The sequence below is a fragment of the Phaethon aethereus genome (genome assembly GCF_964289735.1).
Source record: "Phaethon aethereus genome assembly, chromosome: 3".
NCBI lineage: Eukaryota > Metazoa > Chordata > Aves > Phaethontiformes > Phaethontidae > Phaethon > Phaethon aethereus.
Window position 1 is genome coordinate 113,015,167 of NC_138576.1, and position 17,736 is coordinate 113,032,902.

At 38.2% G+C, this 17,736-nt stretch overlaps 1 protein-coding gene across 28 annotated transcripts in view; it reads right to left on the reverse strand.

Moving 5' to 3' along the window:
* Positions 1 to 500: 500 nt before the first annotated feature.
* Positions 501 to 17,736, reverse strand: part of NRXN1 (neurexin 1) — a 744,403-nt gene continuing 727,167 nt past the window's right edge. For all 28 annotated transcript variants that reach the window (XM_081997814.1, XM_081997813.1, XM_081997811.1 and 25 more), the window contains one exon: positions 501 to 1,513. In XM_081997814.1, coding sequence (XP_081853940.1) covers positions 1,206 to 1,513 — 308 coding nt within the window. In that variant the 3' untranslated portion in view covers positions 501 to 1,205. The remainder of the gene's footprint in view (positions 1,514 to 17,736) is intronic.

Below are 17,736 nucleotides of genomic sequence, written 5' to 3' on the forward strand. Positions count from 1 at the left end.
CAAGAGATGGGGATAGGAGGGAGAAGACAAATTACAGTAGAGATATATTTTTGCTTTCTAGTCCACTTCTTTCATACAAACTACTAAAACTTAATTGCAACAGAATAGAGGCTGTACAGGTAAGAAAAAAATTAGCTGACTCTTATATACATTCATACACATCCCCCTTAGTATAACCACTACACTGTAAATTAAAAAAAAAAAGAAAAACGAAAAAAGAAGGGGAAGAAGTCTGGGACAATTTATAATGGCTGCAAAAAAACTGAAGTATGTCTGTTGCTCCAGATGTCATAAAACTCTCTATACCTAGCAACACTTATAACATTGAGTTTACCAAAAATGGCTGAAGAGCAGATATAGTTTGCATTTTCTATACAACAGGCTATAAAACATCACTTATCACAGTCCAGAAAGCACATATAGATGTGTTTTTATATAAACATATGTAATAACATATTAAGCGTGCATGAAAATTTCCCAATGATTGCATCTATGCCCTCTTGTTTGTTTTTTCTTTTTTTTTGTTTTTGTGGAAATGTGCCTTATATTCCAGATTTTTGTTTTTGTTTTTGAAAATAAGGCCTCCGTACTATTTTCCTCACAACCAGAAAGGGGCTTTTTGAAAGTATTTCTACGTAAGTCTTCAGAAAAGCCAGCACTTTGTTTCAAATGCAAGTTTCCAATCACTGCTTCACTGCACCAGATGGCAAACTCTTTATGTTTGCTTGTTGAGTCACCATATATAATGACAGTCTTCTCTGACAATAAGACTAACTTACTTCTCGAGAAAGCGCTAGCACTTTGGCTAAATCCAGAATCATAGGTAGCTTCTTTTTTCTTTTTTTTTCCTGTTTTGTTTTTTTAATTTTTGTTTCATATTGTGCCTTGATGTTGTAGTAATACTCCTTGCTTTATGAATGCGTGGTGTCATCATTGTCTTTCAGAAATGTTCCAGCAACATAAAGACAGGCAGAGTAAATGAAAACACTGTGGATGTTAGGGAATTTATCAGCTCCTGTTTCTGAAAAACAAGAGCATGAAATGCTTGTTTTTAAAAACAGTCTTTCCTTTCTGATTGCATTCCCTGTCTTTTTTGTCTGTTTGTTTTTGAATGTGCTTCATAAAAAGTAAAGTAAATAAGTTTGTATTATGTCTCAGATAAAATGAAGACTATTTCTATACAAGCGTTCTTTTAGATGTTGAGATCAGACATAGTACTCCTTATCCTTATTTTTCTTGTTTTTGTTGGAACTTTTAGCGCTGTTGGGCTGTTTTTCCTTGATCACAGCCCCATTGGATTGTGCTGAGTTACTGATGTAGTTTCGACTCTCATCTACGTGATACGATCCTTCGTCTCGATTCCTGTACTTGTACATAGCATACAGGAGAATGAGGATACACAGCGCTGCTGCTGCCACGATCCCAACTACCATGCCTGTTGTACTGCTGGATTCGCGAATCACCTCGGATGAGCCAGGGTACTCCCTTCCTCCTCCTGCCCTGGTAGGATTTGCTGTAGGTAGATAATGAAATAAGGGAAAGGTTATTATAAAGTTTGCACACTGAGGCAGTCATATCTACCTGCTACAAACATGCAACTTTCTAATTGCACTCACTGGGTCAGGACTGCCTATCAATGTACCCTAGTCTACTGATCTGAAAACATTTAGGTTTGCAGCCCATTGCATTTTCATGTCTGTCAGCAGGAGAAAACAGGCTTTTAAACAAGGAAAAGGACAGCAAGGAAAATCTCATTTTAGTCTTCAAAAGTATAATTTCTCCAATTGCTGTTATTAAGCAAAGAATGCCTAAATAATCTGAAATAACAGGCATGCCACAATTTAAATGCCAGAACACAAACATCTGGGAGGAAAGGATGCCCCTCTCCCACTCCCTCCCTCTTTCTTCTGTAAAGAACCAAAAGTGACACTATAGTATGTTTTAAGAAGACAGACTACTAAACAGGAATGGGGGAGAAAAATCAAAATTCCCCCTAATAATAAATTATAGCAGCCAATAAGTTGGCCACAAATAAGGTTATCCTCAGCTCTTCTTTAGACTTCCCTCAGCCAGCTTCTCAATTTCTCCTTTCCTTCTACTATTTTTTTCCAAATTAATTATATTTACTACTTTTAGAGCGCTATCCAACTCTACCTTCTCTTTTCTAATTTGCAGAGTCCTCCTTGAATATGACTACACTTTAGAGCACTTTTTCACTCAACTTCTCCCATTCCCTTTTTTTGTCATTGATGTTGGCATCAATGTACCAGACATTCCTTCAAGCAATGCTTTATGCCCAGAAAAAAACTCTTAAATTGCAGAGAGACAGGGCTCAGCCTTCTAAGAACCCACCTCGCGGGCCAGACACTGGTCTTTTCAGTTGTGATATGAACTGAACTGACCTTGGTCTTCAGACTGTAAAGTCTTCTTGATAGGAACTATTGTGTTGTCTGGCACATTTCTCCCCTTGCACAGCCATGTGGAATGAAAGCCTAATTCCAGGAGGAATTTCTGAGTTAAATGCTCACAGCACACACAATGCTTACGCATTTCCCATGATCTGTTTTGCAGGAGGAGGAGAGGCAGATCTTTGTATAAGTGGCAATAGCTGAGATGGATCTTCTTCAGTAACTTAGCAAGTGTCATGGGCAAAAATGAAGTAACCTGGATCTATGAAATATTCCTCTGATTATACCAGCATTTCCAAACTCCTGAGAGGCTGTGTACCCTCAGCACTGCCAGCCTTGGCTGAGCTCAGGAGCAAGAAAAGAGCAGTGAGTGAACCAGGGTTTCCCAGCAAGTACTACAGAGCATTTTCATTAAGCATCCAGGCTGGCTTATAGAAACCACATTTTAAATCATTATGCATGGCTAAAAATGCAGTCAGTTAAACATAAATGTTAACTAAGAGTATTATTAAACACTATTTTTACAATATAGTCATAACGTTAGCTTTTTCAGGCCTTGCCTGCAACCAGCACTTTACTGAAGTGTCTTAGAGAAATGTCTTGCTCAAGGTGCATGAAAGCACTGTAAAGACATAATAGATTTTAAGGATGCTACATTAAAGGTAATGCCACTCAATATATAAACACTGGTCAAAAAATTGCAACAACTTTGGACAATCAGAATTAAAAGCAGCCACCAGCTAGACACCTACAATTGGCCTATGAATAATAAAACACAGCAAAAAAGCTACAAATCCTGAAAAGAACTAAGTTCCCTCCCCACCTTGGTATTACTCGTTATTTATTTACTGGTGATATGTGTTCTTACTGTTGAAACACCACTTCCTGGCAGTTATCCATAGGTTATGGATACCTATGGATATCCATAGGTATCCAAACATAGGTTTAAAGAAGGTGACATTTTATTTGCGTGAAAGAACAGAGGCACCACAGCAAGATTAAGAAAACTATCATTCGTGTCAAATAGTATTTTAACTACTTTGTCCCTGCCGCTCTAAAAGTTCTTAGTTGTTACGAGTTGGTACAATTGGTATTTACTATGATTGCACAAGAGATCTTGAAGTTTTGCTTCAGAAGGCTCTAAGATTTTTTCTCATTTCAGGATAGATGCCACCCTACTAAGAAATGTGGTCTGTCCCAAAGTAGTCAGTGACTGTTTTAGATCCTGTTTCTTCACTGTAGCTATTGTAGAAAATGGAAATTCCTTTACATATAGTCTGTCATTTATTGTTTTACAAGACACAATGCATTGTTGCAGAATAAAGATCCTAAGTGTTTCCATAGTGAATGAAAATGAGACAAAGTCTTATCTTACTGTATATGATTTCAGGAAATGAATTTCTGTCCGAGAAATAATAGAAGCAACTGAATAAACTCTATCAATACCTGATGGACTAACAGCTGCTCTTTCTCTTTAAAATACAGACATTTGGGCCAAATGCCATCAACTAACTTTACAATTAATGTCTACTAAATGACACATAACAGCTTGCTCAGAAGAAAACATTCTTTTTTTTGCAACCTAAAAAAACATGTAAGGAATATTTTTCAACGTTATCTAAACTCCTGTTTTTCACCTGATGGCATCCTTTTATTTTTAAGAATGTTTTCACAATTATCTCATTTATCCCATCTGTCTGAGAAATATTCAACCACTACATTAATGTTATTTAAACTTACAACATTTTCAAAGCATCTGTTGTTACATTTGTTTGGACTTCTGTAAAAGGAGCAGTTCAGCAAGGGAAACGACTTCTTGCTATTTTTCTTCCGTTTACATTAAAATATCCTTTTAACCTGGCAGAGCCTCTCAAGAGGAAAGTTTGACAAAGCACATGGGTCTATCTGGGAGCGTTTTAGGTAGGAAAGTCTAACGGAGCACATGCTAAAGCAAGTGTCCTATTCTGAGACAGGGAGGAAAAGGCCACTGGGAAAAGGCCAGCTTATTCTTCTTCTTCTGATATCTATGTAAATAAACAAATTCCCACCCAGCGTCCCGGCCTGTATCAGAAGTAGTCTGGCCAGCAGGAGTAGGGAAGTGATTGTGCCCCTGTACTCAGCACTGGTGAGGCCGCAGCTTGAATCCTGTGTTCAGTTTTGGGCCCCTCACTACAAGAAGGACATTGAGGTGCTGGAGCGTGTCCAGAGAAGGGCAACGAAGCTGGTGAGGGGGCTGGAGCACAAGTCTTGTGAGGAGCGGCTGAGGGAACTGGGGTTGTTTAGTCTGGAGAAGAGGAGGCTGAGGGGAGACCTTATCGCTCTCTACAGCTACCTGAAAGGGAGTTGTGGCGACGAGGGTGTTGGTCTCTTCTCCTAACTAACAAGTGACAGGACAAGAGGAAATGGCCTCAAGTTGCGCCAGGGGAGGTTTAGATTGGATATTAGGAAAAATTTCTTCACCAAGAGGGTGGTCAGGCATTGGAACAGGCTGCCCAGGAAGGTGGTAGTCACCATCTCTGGAAGTGTTCAAAAAACGCGTGGATGTGGCACTTCAGGACATGGTTTAGGGGACACGGTGGTGCTGGATTAATGGTTGGACTTGATGATCTTGAAAGTCCTTTCCAACCTTAGTGATTCTGTGATAACATTGCTGAAATAGCTGCCTTCTATTTAAGTAGGACTTTTATTTGACTAAGACTGGAGTACCCAAGGGGAATTTACCTGGATTTTTTCCCCCCTGCAAAGCAGGAACTATTGCAAGGGACAACAGATAATCTCAATGGAGATCAAGTGAAGGTTACATAAATTTTGCTTTTTACTTCCAACTCTTTGAGAAACAAATGATGCAGTTCTCCTCCCAGCATCTTGGTAGCCAAACCAGGCAGAGTCATTGGCACCTGGCACAGCAGCAGAGGTATGTCTATGGCTAACCTTGTCTGCTACTTGGTTGCAGTCTCTGTTAGTGTCTTATTGTAAATGAGAAGTGAAATACCTTACAGATGAACGTTAAGAATAAAACATCATAAAAATGACACCGATTTTTAAGAACAAAAGTCAACTCCAAAAAACCCTGAAACTAGCTATACTAAGTTGAGGATGGTTTGATTAGGAACAAGAAAAAATCATAAAGACTGTGATGATGCTCAGACCACGCCATAATAGTGAAAGAAAATAAAATAAAATTATTGCACTTGTGGTGCAATAATCCCTTCTTAAAACAACATCTCTGATGCACAACTCTTCCTCTCAACAGCATACAACTAGTCTTTTTGGATTGCGTCAACAATCACCTTAGAAGAGGCTGTTTTTAAAAGACACTTCTACCACTTATGAAAAACTTTGCATGAAATAATAGCAACTGAGCACAGTTTTACATTGTGTAATAATGGATTAGGAAGTTATTATTCTTGACTGTATTTCTAAGTGGTTTAAAATTTAGAGGGAAAAATCTGACTATTTTCAGTGCCCAGTTTTCATTAATACTGTGAAAAGAAAATTGGAATTGCAGGTTCCCATGGTGTTTGTGAATTGAAATTAGCAGACTTAAAAACAAAACAAATAACCCAACAAAAGGACCCCAAGCCTGTTTTCTTTACATTTATGCCTTCCCACAAACTGTGAATAGGAAATTACTCACAAGACAAGAATGTTTAACTACTGCATTTTCAATGAGGCATGAAGGCAATTATTTACAGGACACATATTAATTTTCACTCTGTGTGCTATCATTGTAGACCTGTCTGCGGTCGACTTTCTGTAGCATTATTGGATTCTGGCGAACTGGTTTCTGAGCTCACTGCAATTTCAACGTCTCATTACAACAAATACATCTGAAAAACAAATCTTAGTGCTTCCTCTGCTGAACCGGTGGGATAGATGCAGCCCAGCTGCAAAACCAGGAGAAGGATCCACTGTAAACTTGTGCAAGATACTGAGCTCAAGCCCACCCTGGTCTGAATACAGGGCTATCTCATCCTGCTCTCTCCTATCCAGCCTCAAGTGGCTCTTGAGGGGAGGCAAGAACTGCCTCCCGAGGGGATGTCCGTCAATGACTGAGCTGCCATGAGAGGGAAGGAGTATGAGGTGGTTCCACATGTTGTTGCTATAGCTCAGCGACAAACTTTCATCAGACTTGGAACAATCTATATCCAAAGCCACAATCTAATTCACGTGAGAAAAGTAGTACAAAACTAGCTCCATTGCTGAACACACACATTGATCATAATGTCATCATGATTCAAAGCGAATGTGAGCTGAGACCTGCACACACAACACACTGTGATGTGGTGGAGAGGTGTGGTGCTTATGACCAGAGTAGCTACATTTGCCATCTCGAACTCATACAGCTGCATTTGTTCTAAGAAATCTGTCAGACACTTACTGAGTTTGAGGGTACAAGGCAATAACCTACTTTCAAATGTGTTCAAGAGAAAATTATTGAGGTATCTGTTTTACTTGTTGGTGTGCAAACCCAAGTTCTTTACTTTCTATAAACTGAAATTTCAAAGGTTCTCAAAAGGAAAGGTATAATGCATTAAAACACCTCTAAAATGACGTTAATGAGCATATCTAGTCATAAAAATAGTTTAGCAGCAAAACACCACCCACAGCTAAAAAAGGTTGTTATGCTAAGAAGATAAACATTGTCTCTGCACAAAATACAGTGCTTATTTCCAAATGCAACAATTTGCCATATATTGACTTCAAATAATTTAGAAATCCTACCAACTTCTTAGGGCTACAGGTTTTGCGAGTAACAGATCTTTCCTGTGGTTGAGAGGTGGGAGGGTTGTTGCCTCAGTCGTCTTTAAATGTCAACATATGTCTAAAGGGAGATAGGTTAGTTGGTAGCAAAGTGCCAACTGATAAACCATACAAAATCAATGATTTTTATAAGTTAATATGCTCTGCAGAGCTGAGGGGAATATTTCGCACAGTTTGATAAGAAGCTTTTGGGAGAATATTTGCCACAAAACTAGATTTACTTTCAGCCAAAATGGAAAATGTAAACCAATATATCACTTAATGTTTTTTGCAATTTTCATCTCTCTGGTCTTACTCTCTTTATTAGTGTATTTTAACAATTTCAGTTGTATTGCTCATCTTTTAGTACTCTTCCTCTCCCAATATCTTTTCTCCTTTTACCAGTTCCGTTGTCAGTTCTACCTCTCCCCACTTCTACATTTGTCATTCACCTTTGCACCTCTGCTTCTTTCTTTTCTACATGGAGTACTTTATCCCATTTTTGTGTGTATTCTGGGAAATCTTTAGTAATTTGGTACTTTGCTTCAGCAATTTTGACTGATCAGCAGAGTCAGTGGGTGGTCTAGATTTTAAATTGAAGTATTCCTAAATGGGAAAAAAAATTAAATGCTTTTGCAAATAAGATAGCATAAGGAAGACAAAAGACAAATATTACACTACTGATAGAATGTATTCAATCTAGAGCTAAGCGTCTGTAAACGTGGGGAACCAGTTCAAACAGCTAAACCAGTATCTTTTGCTCAGTTACTTTCCTGCAGCTCTAGCTCCCTGAAGACTCAGATGGACACCAGTGTTAGGGTAAGAAAAGGGCAGGGGCACCAGAAACAAAAAATTTTAGTGGCAGCAAACTGTAAGATTGGCTTCATTGTACCAAAAACTTACAGTGTTAGTGACAGTGACATTTGGGCCCCACTGAATTTAGCGAAAGCTTTGCCACTGAGCTTCACAGCATGAATGTTTCATTGCTTGCTATTTTTATGATTATCATCTCATTAAAAAGAAAAAAAAAAACCAAACCCCAAATCCAAACCACCTAATCTAGGAACCAGTTTTCTGCAAGGCAGCACCAAAATGTAGTTGTAAAGAATGAGGAAACTGATGGCTTGGCCTGCAGAGCAAGAAATGATTCTTGCTCACGAAATGACCTGGAGGTATAGATACCCACATTCATCTTTGCAACCATGGGTGATTCCCTTACTGTCTTCCCTCACTAAGCAGCTACTACATGGAGAGATGAATGTCTGTGCCACAAACGTTACATATATGGCTTGAATGTTGGAGCTGAAAGCACACTGTATTCAATTTGCTCTAAATACTGTCATCAAGTCAGATCCATTACTGACAAAGTTGATAATGTGCCTGGGAAAAGAAGGGGACAGGCTTTCAAGATATCCAGAATATACAGGCACACACACTGGAAGCGTGACTGCTACAAATACCAAACTACACCCGCTAAACAAAGGCTCATATGCAACTTGCAGATATTTCTACACTTGTTCAGCCTGAACTGTATTACTGCCAAAACCTCACATGCTTCTCTGGGGGTGGGAAGAGAAAGATAAATGGACTTCAAGATTGATATAATTTACACTTGATGTAATCAATGTTCTTTTTCTCATGATAAAATTATTAAAATTAATAAGATCACCTTGTTTTTCTTTGCTTCTCTCATCATACTCTATATATACTGTGTCTCTGATGTTAGCACACGGAAAAAGATTGAGATACTGATAAAACTCTGTCTCATTTTGGAATGTGATTCTCATGTTCTCACTGCTTTCATCTTTCCTTTCATTTATCCCTTTTATGTAACTTTTTAAAGGGCACATTCAAAACATGTGCTGTACCTAGATCAGAACCTACTGTTTAAACCAGTTTACATTTAAACTGTTGAAGCCCCAAACCTAGACCATAGCTCTTAGCCTCAGCACAAGTGCTGGTTTTGAAACCTATGGGCCAGAATAGCATGTCAGCACAGCAGAACAAGGTTTCATTCAGGTCTTTATATTATTAGAAGAAATTAGCCTAAGGTTAGACTATTTCAGGTACATGCATCCTCATTATAGGTTACTTTTGCCTTGAATTTTCCCATCTTCCATTTATGAGCAATATCCTTAGAGAATACCTAGTTCTCAAACTTGTCAGCATTCACCTGCCACTTTGCAGGCTGTCAAATGACTAGTCACACACTAAAAAACCCCAATGTTTCTGCAGAGGTTTAAATTAGCTGTTAGCAAGTGGCTGAAAATTAGCAGCAACAGTCCTACTACCAGGTATACAAGAGATGATAATGAAAATTCACACTGTACCGGTCACTAGAAAACATCAGCAAAAAGTTTACCATTTGCCCTTATCTCCTTTGTCTAGCAGCGGGGTAAGCAACCCTGTTTTGCTGCCAGCAGTCTGTTAACATGGTAATTAGTTGATAAGCTGCAGCTGGCATGCACCAACTACTTTGTAATACAATATTAATTGACCTTATCAGCCTTTGCAATGGTTAGAGGCACAATGGTTTCCTTACACACCTGTGGTTCCCCCATTTGAATGCAGAAAAACTGAGCTGCAAAAGAGCACTGGAATAGATGGTGCCCTGTGTCGTTTAACTCGGAGAGACAAAGCACTGGCCGCTGTCCTGTGTCCTTCCCACTTCCTTAGCAAAACTATATTTTCCCTGTTTGCTAGCGGTGGCTGCCTCAGACTCCCATCTTTCTGTTGAGTCCAGCCTCCAAATAGTAGCGTGAGTAAAGCAAATCTCCTACAGAATTTTAAGGACCTGATTTAACATCACATTGTTTAAATTTAGTCAGAGAGAAAGCCTTGGCATAGTAGTTGAGCAATACGACGTTAATTCAGGCCAATATTTTGACTATAAACCTTTTTACATCTCTGAAAAATATTGTCTGTCTTCTACTACCATGTCCATAAAAACAAGGATGAGAAATAGTCCTGAGGAAAAGGTTTTTTTCCCACAAAAAGAGGCAAATTCAATGCATATGCATTACAAAGTGACAAGAAGTAGTTTCAGTATTGCTGGTGCCTACAATACAGTATACAAGAAAATATATGCACTAGATGTAGCCAGTCAAACCAGAATGAAGTGTAGCTCAAGGACCACAATGGGCTTGCATTAATCAAGGCACCACTAGCACATGGTCTAATTTCAAAGAAACTAGAACAACTCATTTATTTATGTCAACGATCTACATGCAGTCTTGATTCTATGTGTAAGCTTGATTGAAAAGACAAATTTTTAGGATTATACACTTTAACGTAGGATTTTTAAGCAGATTCCCATGAAGATTAATGGAACCTGTTCCAGATTCAATCAGCTTCACCCTTGTGGAAGCAAATCCTCTGCCTTTCCAGAATTCCTTATTTAATCAGACAAAAGTCTCACTCAAGTCAGCAAATTACTAAACTATTTCTGGAAACCTCAGTTTTGCCATTGCTAATTTACCTATTTTCTGCATTTTTAAACCAATGTCAGTGTGTGAAATCCACCCATGGAAAATGTTTTAAGAGTCCACATAATCTTTATTTGGCTTTATTTAATTGGTTTCAGTAAATCTAATGTTTACAAAATAACCTGAAAACCAAATTCCTGATTAGGACAGGTCAGTGCTGGTTTTCTTACACTTTACTTGTGTATTGTGCTTCTATCCCAAATTGGAAAGACCATACTTTAGAAGACAAATAGAGATTGCTCCCTGTTGGAGTTCAGAAGACTTCAATTGGAGTGATCAACGTGGGTCACATAATGGATAAGATCTGACTTGGTATTTTAAAAAAGAAAGAAAGAAAGTTTACTAGTTGAAGATGTCCCTGCTCGTTGCAGGGTGGGATGGACTACATGACCCTTAAAGGTCCCTTCCAACCCAAACTATTCTATGATTTTATGATTATTAGCGTCTAAAGGAATGATACAGTTTATCTATTGAAATATACACAAAAAATCCTTCATGATAGTTCAAAAACATATGTTTTTATGCATATATACATACACACATACATATAGGGTATTTTACACCCTGTTCTTAAGCTAAGTGATTATTTGATTCTAGGTTAAATAGATCTATATCTTTTTTGAAAATGGTGGAAACATAGGGAAGGTTGTCAAAGCACACACATCTTTATTTCTATGGCTAACAACTAAGAATCACAAAAGATGTAGAACTGCCTACAAACTATTTTCGCATATTAGGGATACATGCACAGAAACTGGGACTCAGTTATATTATTGAAAATCTTAAATACCAGTCTTGAAAATCGGGACTGCTTTGTTTAAGAGAGCACGGTCGTAGATACAATTTCTTTTTTTTTGTGTGTCTGACAAAGCCGCTGCATTAGCAGTCAATTGATTCTTTAAGGTCTATGTAATACCTTGTTCAGTAATTTTGTACTTTGTTAGATTTTTTTTTTTTTTTTAAATCATTCTGGCCATATCTCATACTCCAGTTAATGCTGGAATGGTCTGTAAGGCAGGTTCTTTATCTGGGTGTAGCAAAAAGAATAGCTCAAGCAATTGCTTATATGCTAGCAACAGTATTCCCTGTAAATTTTTCTAGGGAAAGTCAGGAAGGTAAGCTCTGAAGAGTGTATGCATACACTCGTGGGGAGTGAGAGAGAAAAAAGAGAGAATGAGTATTAAATGGATTGTGAAAAAGTAATTTTACTCAAAAGCCTCAACAATGAAACAAGACCATATTCCTCCACCTCAGTGTGTGCTGAATGAGAGGAGACTTCTCCTGCTCTCCTCCAGCCCTGCCCGCAGATCTGTGACCCTTAGCTCTAACCTGCTCTCCATTCGCTTCCTCCAGCTCACAGCATCTCATGTGGGGATTGTACACTTGCCTCTGCCTGACTAACTTACCACTTCTACACCTGAATAAAAGGACATGATATTCATGGACATTTTATTGTCCGTGATCCAGACAAGCACTGAAAAATCTGGGGACTTCCACTGAAGTCAATGAATATGACACATATCGTCCGCATGCATTTGTGAATGAGTGGAGTGCCTGGTTGCTTCTCTGCATTCATATCCCAGTCCTCATATTGCAGCAGGATCATGTGCTTCAGCTTTGCCTGTAAATACCTTCAGAACTGAGTCACAAGTGGTGTCTTAGCCTTCTTTCACTGGGACACACTTTCTGAAGCATTGAATAACGTGCCCATTTTTCTTGAATTATCATTTATAAAATGAGTAAATTTCTTCAAGCTACTAGAAACTTTACCATCTGGTTTTGTCTATGGTGTGGCAATGTTTAACTCCAGACCACTGAACATGTAACAGCAGTACTAATAATTGTCACTTAATAAATTTCTCTGAACAAGAACTGTCTTTTCATGTCTGCATATGCCTGAAGCATGAAGTAGAGCTTTGGGTACTGCCATAAGAATAACAATCCCAGTATTTACATCATGAATCTTTGCCATTCTTATACACATTGTAGAAGTGAGAACATCCAACTTGAGCAAGAATATGAGTGGAATATCAATGCACCCTCAAAGTTCACACACAAGGAAATCCGTTCTTCATTTATGCACCAGTGGAGAAGGTCTTGTGCAAGTTAACAGAGAGCTTTGTATGATTTATAGCAACCTGATGTCAGTATTTCTTACCAGTCTTAGAACATAGTGAGCTGCTGATATTGATAGGAAACCATTATGGTCAGGAAAAAGCCAGCTCCACAGTTTCCATCCATATTCTGCCTTCTGATATGTTCATATCACTGTGACTGCAATTAATACATGCAAGAAAGCATTGGCCTGTGCTTGTCATCTCTAGGCTATGCATTAAACCTCTCTTTGAATTACCTATGTTCAGCAAGGAGTATCTACTTAATTGTTCACATTTAAAAGGTATGTTTAGCTAACAATAGCTGCATTTTGTCCTAAAGTGTGCTTAAAAAATAAGCTTTAAAATAATTTCATGTTGGTCACAAATCCCCTGTATCAGCTGAGGTTACACAAAGAAAAGATGTATAAGAGTGTGAACACCACCACTATCACCAAAATTGCACAGAATGCATTTGAGGCATCAGAATTCTCTAAAATTGAAAAATTATTTGTTAAGTTGAAAGAAAACTCTTCCTTTCAGTACATGCTATTGTTTTCAGCTGCTCCTAATACTGGGAATGTATGAAAATCCTTAGGACTGGCTGGAAAGCTACAATTCTACTCAGTATTCCCATGTTTCAACGTCGTGGTTGGCAAAGAGTAGAGATCAGTGTTGGTACAATAGTTCAATCATAATTTTTAACCTCATTTTATTAGATAATTTTGGAAAAAATTTTTTATCAAATTCAAATGAGAAATGCCATATTTGTAACTGGCAGTGACGGACACTAAGAGTTCAGTCTGTTGACAAAGAAGTGGTTCAGTTCTCAATACAATAATTTGGAAAAATGCAACATTTGCTTTCTGTTGCTTTGGGGGGTGCTTTATGATTTATAAAAAAATTAAATAACAACAACTATTCTAAGTTCAATTATAGGGAAATTAATCTATATCTGGAGCTCCTCAGTTCCATTATGTATAGACGTGGTAAGTGCTAACATTTGGAAAGTTTGTAAATAAAGCACAATTTTCACCCTGTAGTAGCTCATACAGACATGTCTATATGTATTTCAGCTAAGCATTTAAAAAGGCTGATTCAAGGCAACCCAGCGATCTTTCTAGTACTGGAAACACATACAGAACTGCAGGATAATTGGATTGAGGCACAAATATTCCCTTTATGTCTTGAGCCATAATGAACACAGTAGCCCTATGAACTAACTGTAATTTTATTTTTCTCTGTTTCAGCTCCTTGCACAATGAATTCCATGAAGCGCATTAAATAGGGCACTTGCAGTGATGTATAAATTATAGGAGTCACTCCACCTCCTACTGCAATGTTATCTCGCTGCCAGATGCACCAGGAATACAGTGCAGTAATTTTTGACAGGAAAAGAAGTGTGAAACTTCTAATAATGAGCATAAATAATTTGCAATCCCTATTTCACAGCTCTGCTTGTTAGAAAAGTAGGTATCAATTCTGACCAAACCTAAACCACCACAAAGCACTTGAGAACGTATGGTTCCTCACCATCTCCATCTATCCAATACATGTTATCACACAGCAGGGGATGTACATATGCAGGAAGCAGTTTGCATGCCAAGTCCCATACTGTTCTGCTCATAGGACAAAGCCTTCCCCAAAGCAGTGACTGAACCGTAAGAGTCATCTTAAGTAGTGGCTTCTTTGGTGTCTTGTGGCTATACTGATGCTTTGGAGGTTTCTGACCATTGCCAGCTGTTTTCTGCAATACAATGAGCCTGGTCAAGATGTAGGAAAATCAACACATGCTCCAAGATCAGTCCATAAGCATCTATCCTATTATTGGTCCTTACTTAATAATGCAGAAAAAATAACTGATCCCATTTCTCCCTCAGAATCAAGAATCGGGTCTAAGAAAGGTAACTAATGCTACTAGTTGGTATACACCACTGAACTCTGTCCTGACTATTCTTGTCCTATTTTCCTACAGAACAAGTATAGGACAAGAGCTGATACCAATCAAACACTGTCCTGGGAAGTGGAACCCAAAAGCTGCCAGACAAATGCTGATCAAGAGATGATGAAGTATTTAATTTGGTTGCAATGTGCAACTTCTGTAGGTAGAAACACACTTGTTTGAACCTGAAAAAATTTGTTTCTACTAGACCACTTTTTCACTTTGAAAGTTATCTTCTGCTAAAACTTCCAAGACCAGCAAATACCATATATTCTGGCTTTAAGACTGCCAAAACCTCTATCCATCCTATTTTAGCTGAAGCCAGCAGAAGCAGTTTTGAACCCAATACCTAACTTAAACCTTTGTCAAGTCCTGAGTTTGAGAAGGATTTCATTGTAATTTGTAGAAAAAAGAAATGTTTGTGTGTGTGCTAAAAACTGTAAGACTTTTTCCCGGGTCTCGATTTTCCTGCCATTAAACTCAATGATTTCACTTCATTTGACCCAGTTTGGACCTCTCTGTGTTTTGGAACATTTCAATAGCTACCGAAGTGGCTAGATAATAGCTAACAAATAAAATAGCAGCCCAGTGTAACTGGAACAAATAAGCTGTGTAGCACAAATGGTCACTGACACTCAGCACAAATCAGAGCTCTGTACAGAACTCAGGAAAGGCTGGAACAGCAGTCCTGACCTGCAGAATGGCAATTAGTCCACCCGCAGTTTTAGAACTCTTCACATAAAATCAGTAAATCATCCCAGGTCCTTTTTTTTTGGATAGGTTTCCAATAACATTTTTCATAACTTGTCTACAAAATGAACAGACTATATTATTTCCTCTATGACGTGGGGCTGAGGAAACATAAACTATTGCTTTATTATTATTATAACAATAATAATTATTATTATCATCATCCTTCATGTTGTTGTTAGTACTTACAGTACGAAAGGGGAATGTGGAGAGACTGTGAAAGCAATATGTGTTGCTTTACTATACGAAACATAACGCAAACAAAACATGTTGACTAAGTTTTGCACGCTAATAAAATTGTTATGACATCCAATTACGGCACATTTAGCAGTTTGTACACCACAATGAAATCTGCAATTATAATCTTTGTGACTTTATGTTCCAAACAAGTTGATGGGATAGCTGCCTAGCAGCTCCTAATCTGGTCTACGTTTTTATGTCCCATATGAAATTTGTTGCAAATTGCATCTTTCCACTTATTGTTTAGAAGACAGGTGCACAGAAAGCGAAGCTGATGGTGGCAGCCCAAGACTTGCTAGCCACGACAAGCTGCAACGTATTTATCCTAGAAAATAAGCCCGATTTCAAGCATAAATCTCACTCATCAGTAAAATCTAGCTAATGAAGTAGTTTCTATGATATATAGGTTTACCATATTGTCATTTTGAGATGAGAACTTTGGTTAGAAATACGCATATTATGGGCGATCATCATGTAAATGTACAGATATGGCTTTGTCAATAAAACTGAATGGGCTCTGGCCATCCTTTAAATGTCTTCTTGCTAGACAACTGTTGACCTGAGAGCTTGGAGTGTGCTGCATCATCTCTTGTGCTGGGGTGGATCCCATTGCTGAGTGACCATCAGGCAGCAAGAGAAGAAATCTAACGGGATGTCAGGTTACAGCCTCTGAAGTGAAAACATAATAGTAAAATCGTCCTAATCATCACATATTCTGCATCCTAAAAGTATCTGTTAGGAAACATAAGCTTCACCAGCGTCAGTGAGGATGTGGAAGAGTGGCTGCAGAGAAGCAATTCTGGTTTGTGAAAAGGATTAAGGGAAAAATGCTGAACTGAGCCATGGGAAGAATTTAAATGGAGAGACACATCCTTTTGCATCTCCTACCCCAAAAGAAAAGAAAAAAAAAAATCTGTCACTGTCAACAATACTATGCTTCTCTCCCCTAAATTCCAGCCTACTGTTACGAGGAGCTCAAATCCACATGGAGAGTGCAGTATTATTGAGATGAAGCAGTGCCTACCAGCCTATTCATGGAGAAAGCTTATTCATAAGACTAAGTGACTAAGACTAAAACAGCTTACAGAAAGACAGATATGCTAGAAGTTATGACTTCAGTAACCCCTTCGGTTTGTGTTGTTTCAAATATGAGAAAAGGAAAAGGCCAATGAACAGGGAGGCAAATTAAGAGCTTCTAAGAAGTTGAGAGTGGAAGGACAAGTGACATTTTGATGTAAAGAATGACAGATAAAATGACCCAGACAATTGGGATTATGGAGAACATAATTCCTGTGCCAATCCATACTTTTCTAAAAAAGCAGTAGCAGTTGGGATCCAAGAAATGAAACAGTGAAACCATTCTCAAATAGACAAAAATGAGAAGTGGAGCTGGGTAATGAATGATAAGCTAAAATAAGAAAGATAAACACCAGGCTGTAAAGCTAATGGCAAGGTTTTGCAGGAAGATTAACATTCTCATTCCCAGGACAGAAATGATAACCTGTCGGGAAGTTTCGTTTCACCCCTCCTGTTCCTGCACCCACCAGCTAAATGACTGTGCTTGGCTCCAGGACTAACAAGCATTGCAGACCCAGGTCTGAAATTCAGAATAATCCCAGAGAAGAATTATTGTGAAATTTCATCGGCCTTCAGCAAACTGTAAGGCTGTAGTAATACAAATACATTTCTAATACAACAGATGCAGTCTAAGAAGGCTTGGGAAAATTTTTAGTGGTGGGTAACTAATGTATTGTCTTACATTTACTTTGTAAAAGTTTTTAAAAATTATTAAAACTATCTACATTTACAGTAGATAAATGTAAATGTATCTATTGAACAGCACTGTCTGAATTAACTAAAACAAGGAAGCAATTGGCATGGATGAGTTCAGAGCCATTTGAGCTACTGCATTGACTTGTATCGGACAAGATACAGTCTTGATAAACTCATGAATCTGAAAATAAGAAGGAAAGAATGGGAAAAAAAAATTCTGGAAATTTAATTTTCAAACTTTCAACAAATGAATTCTCATCACAATTCCCAAATATCTTGCCCATGATGTCTGCAACTTCTGC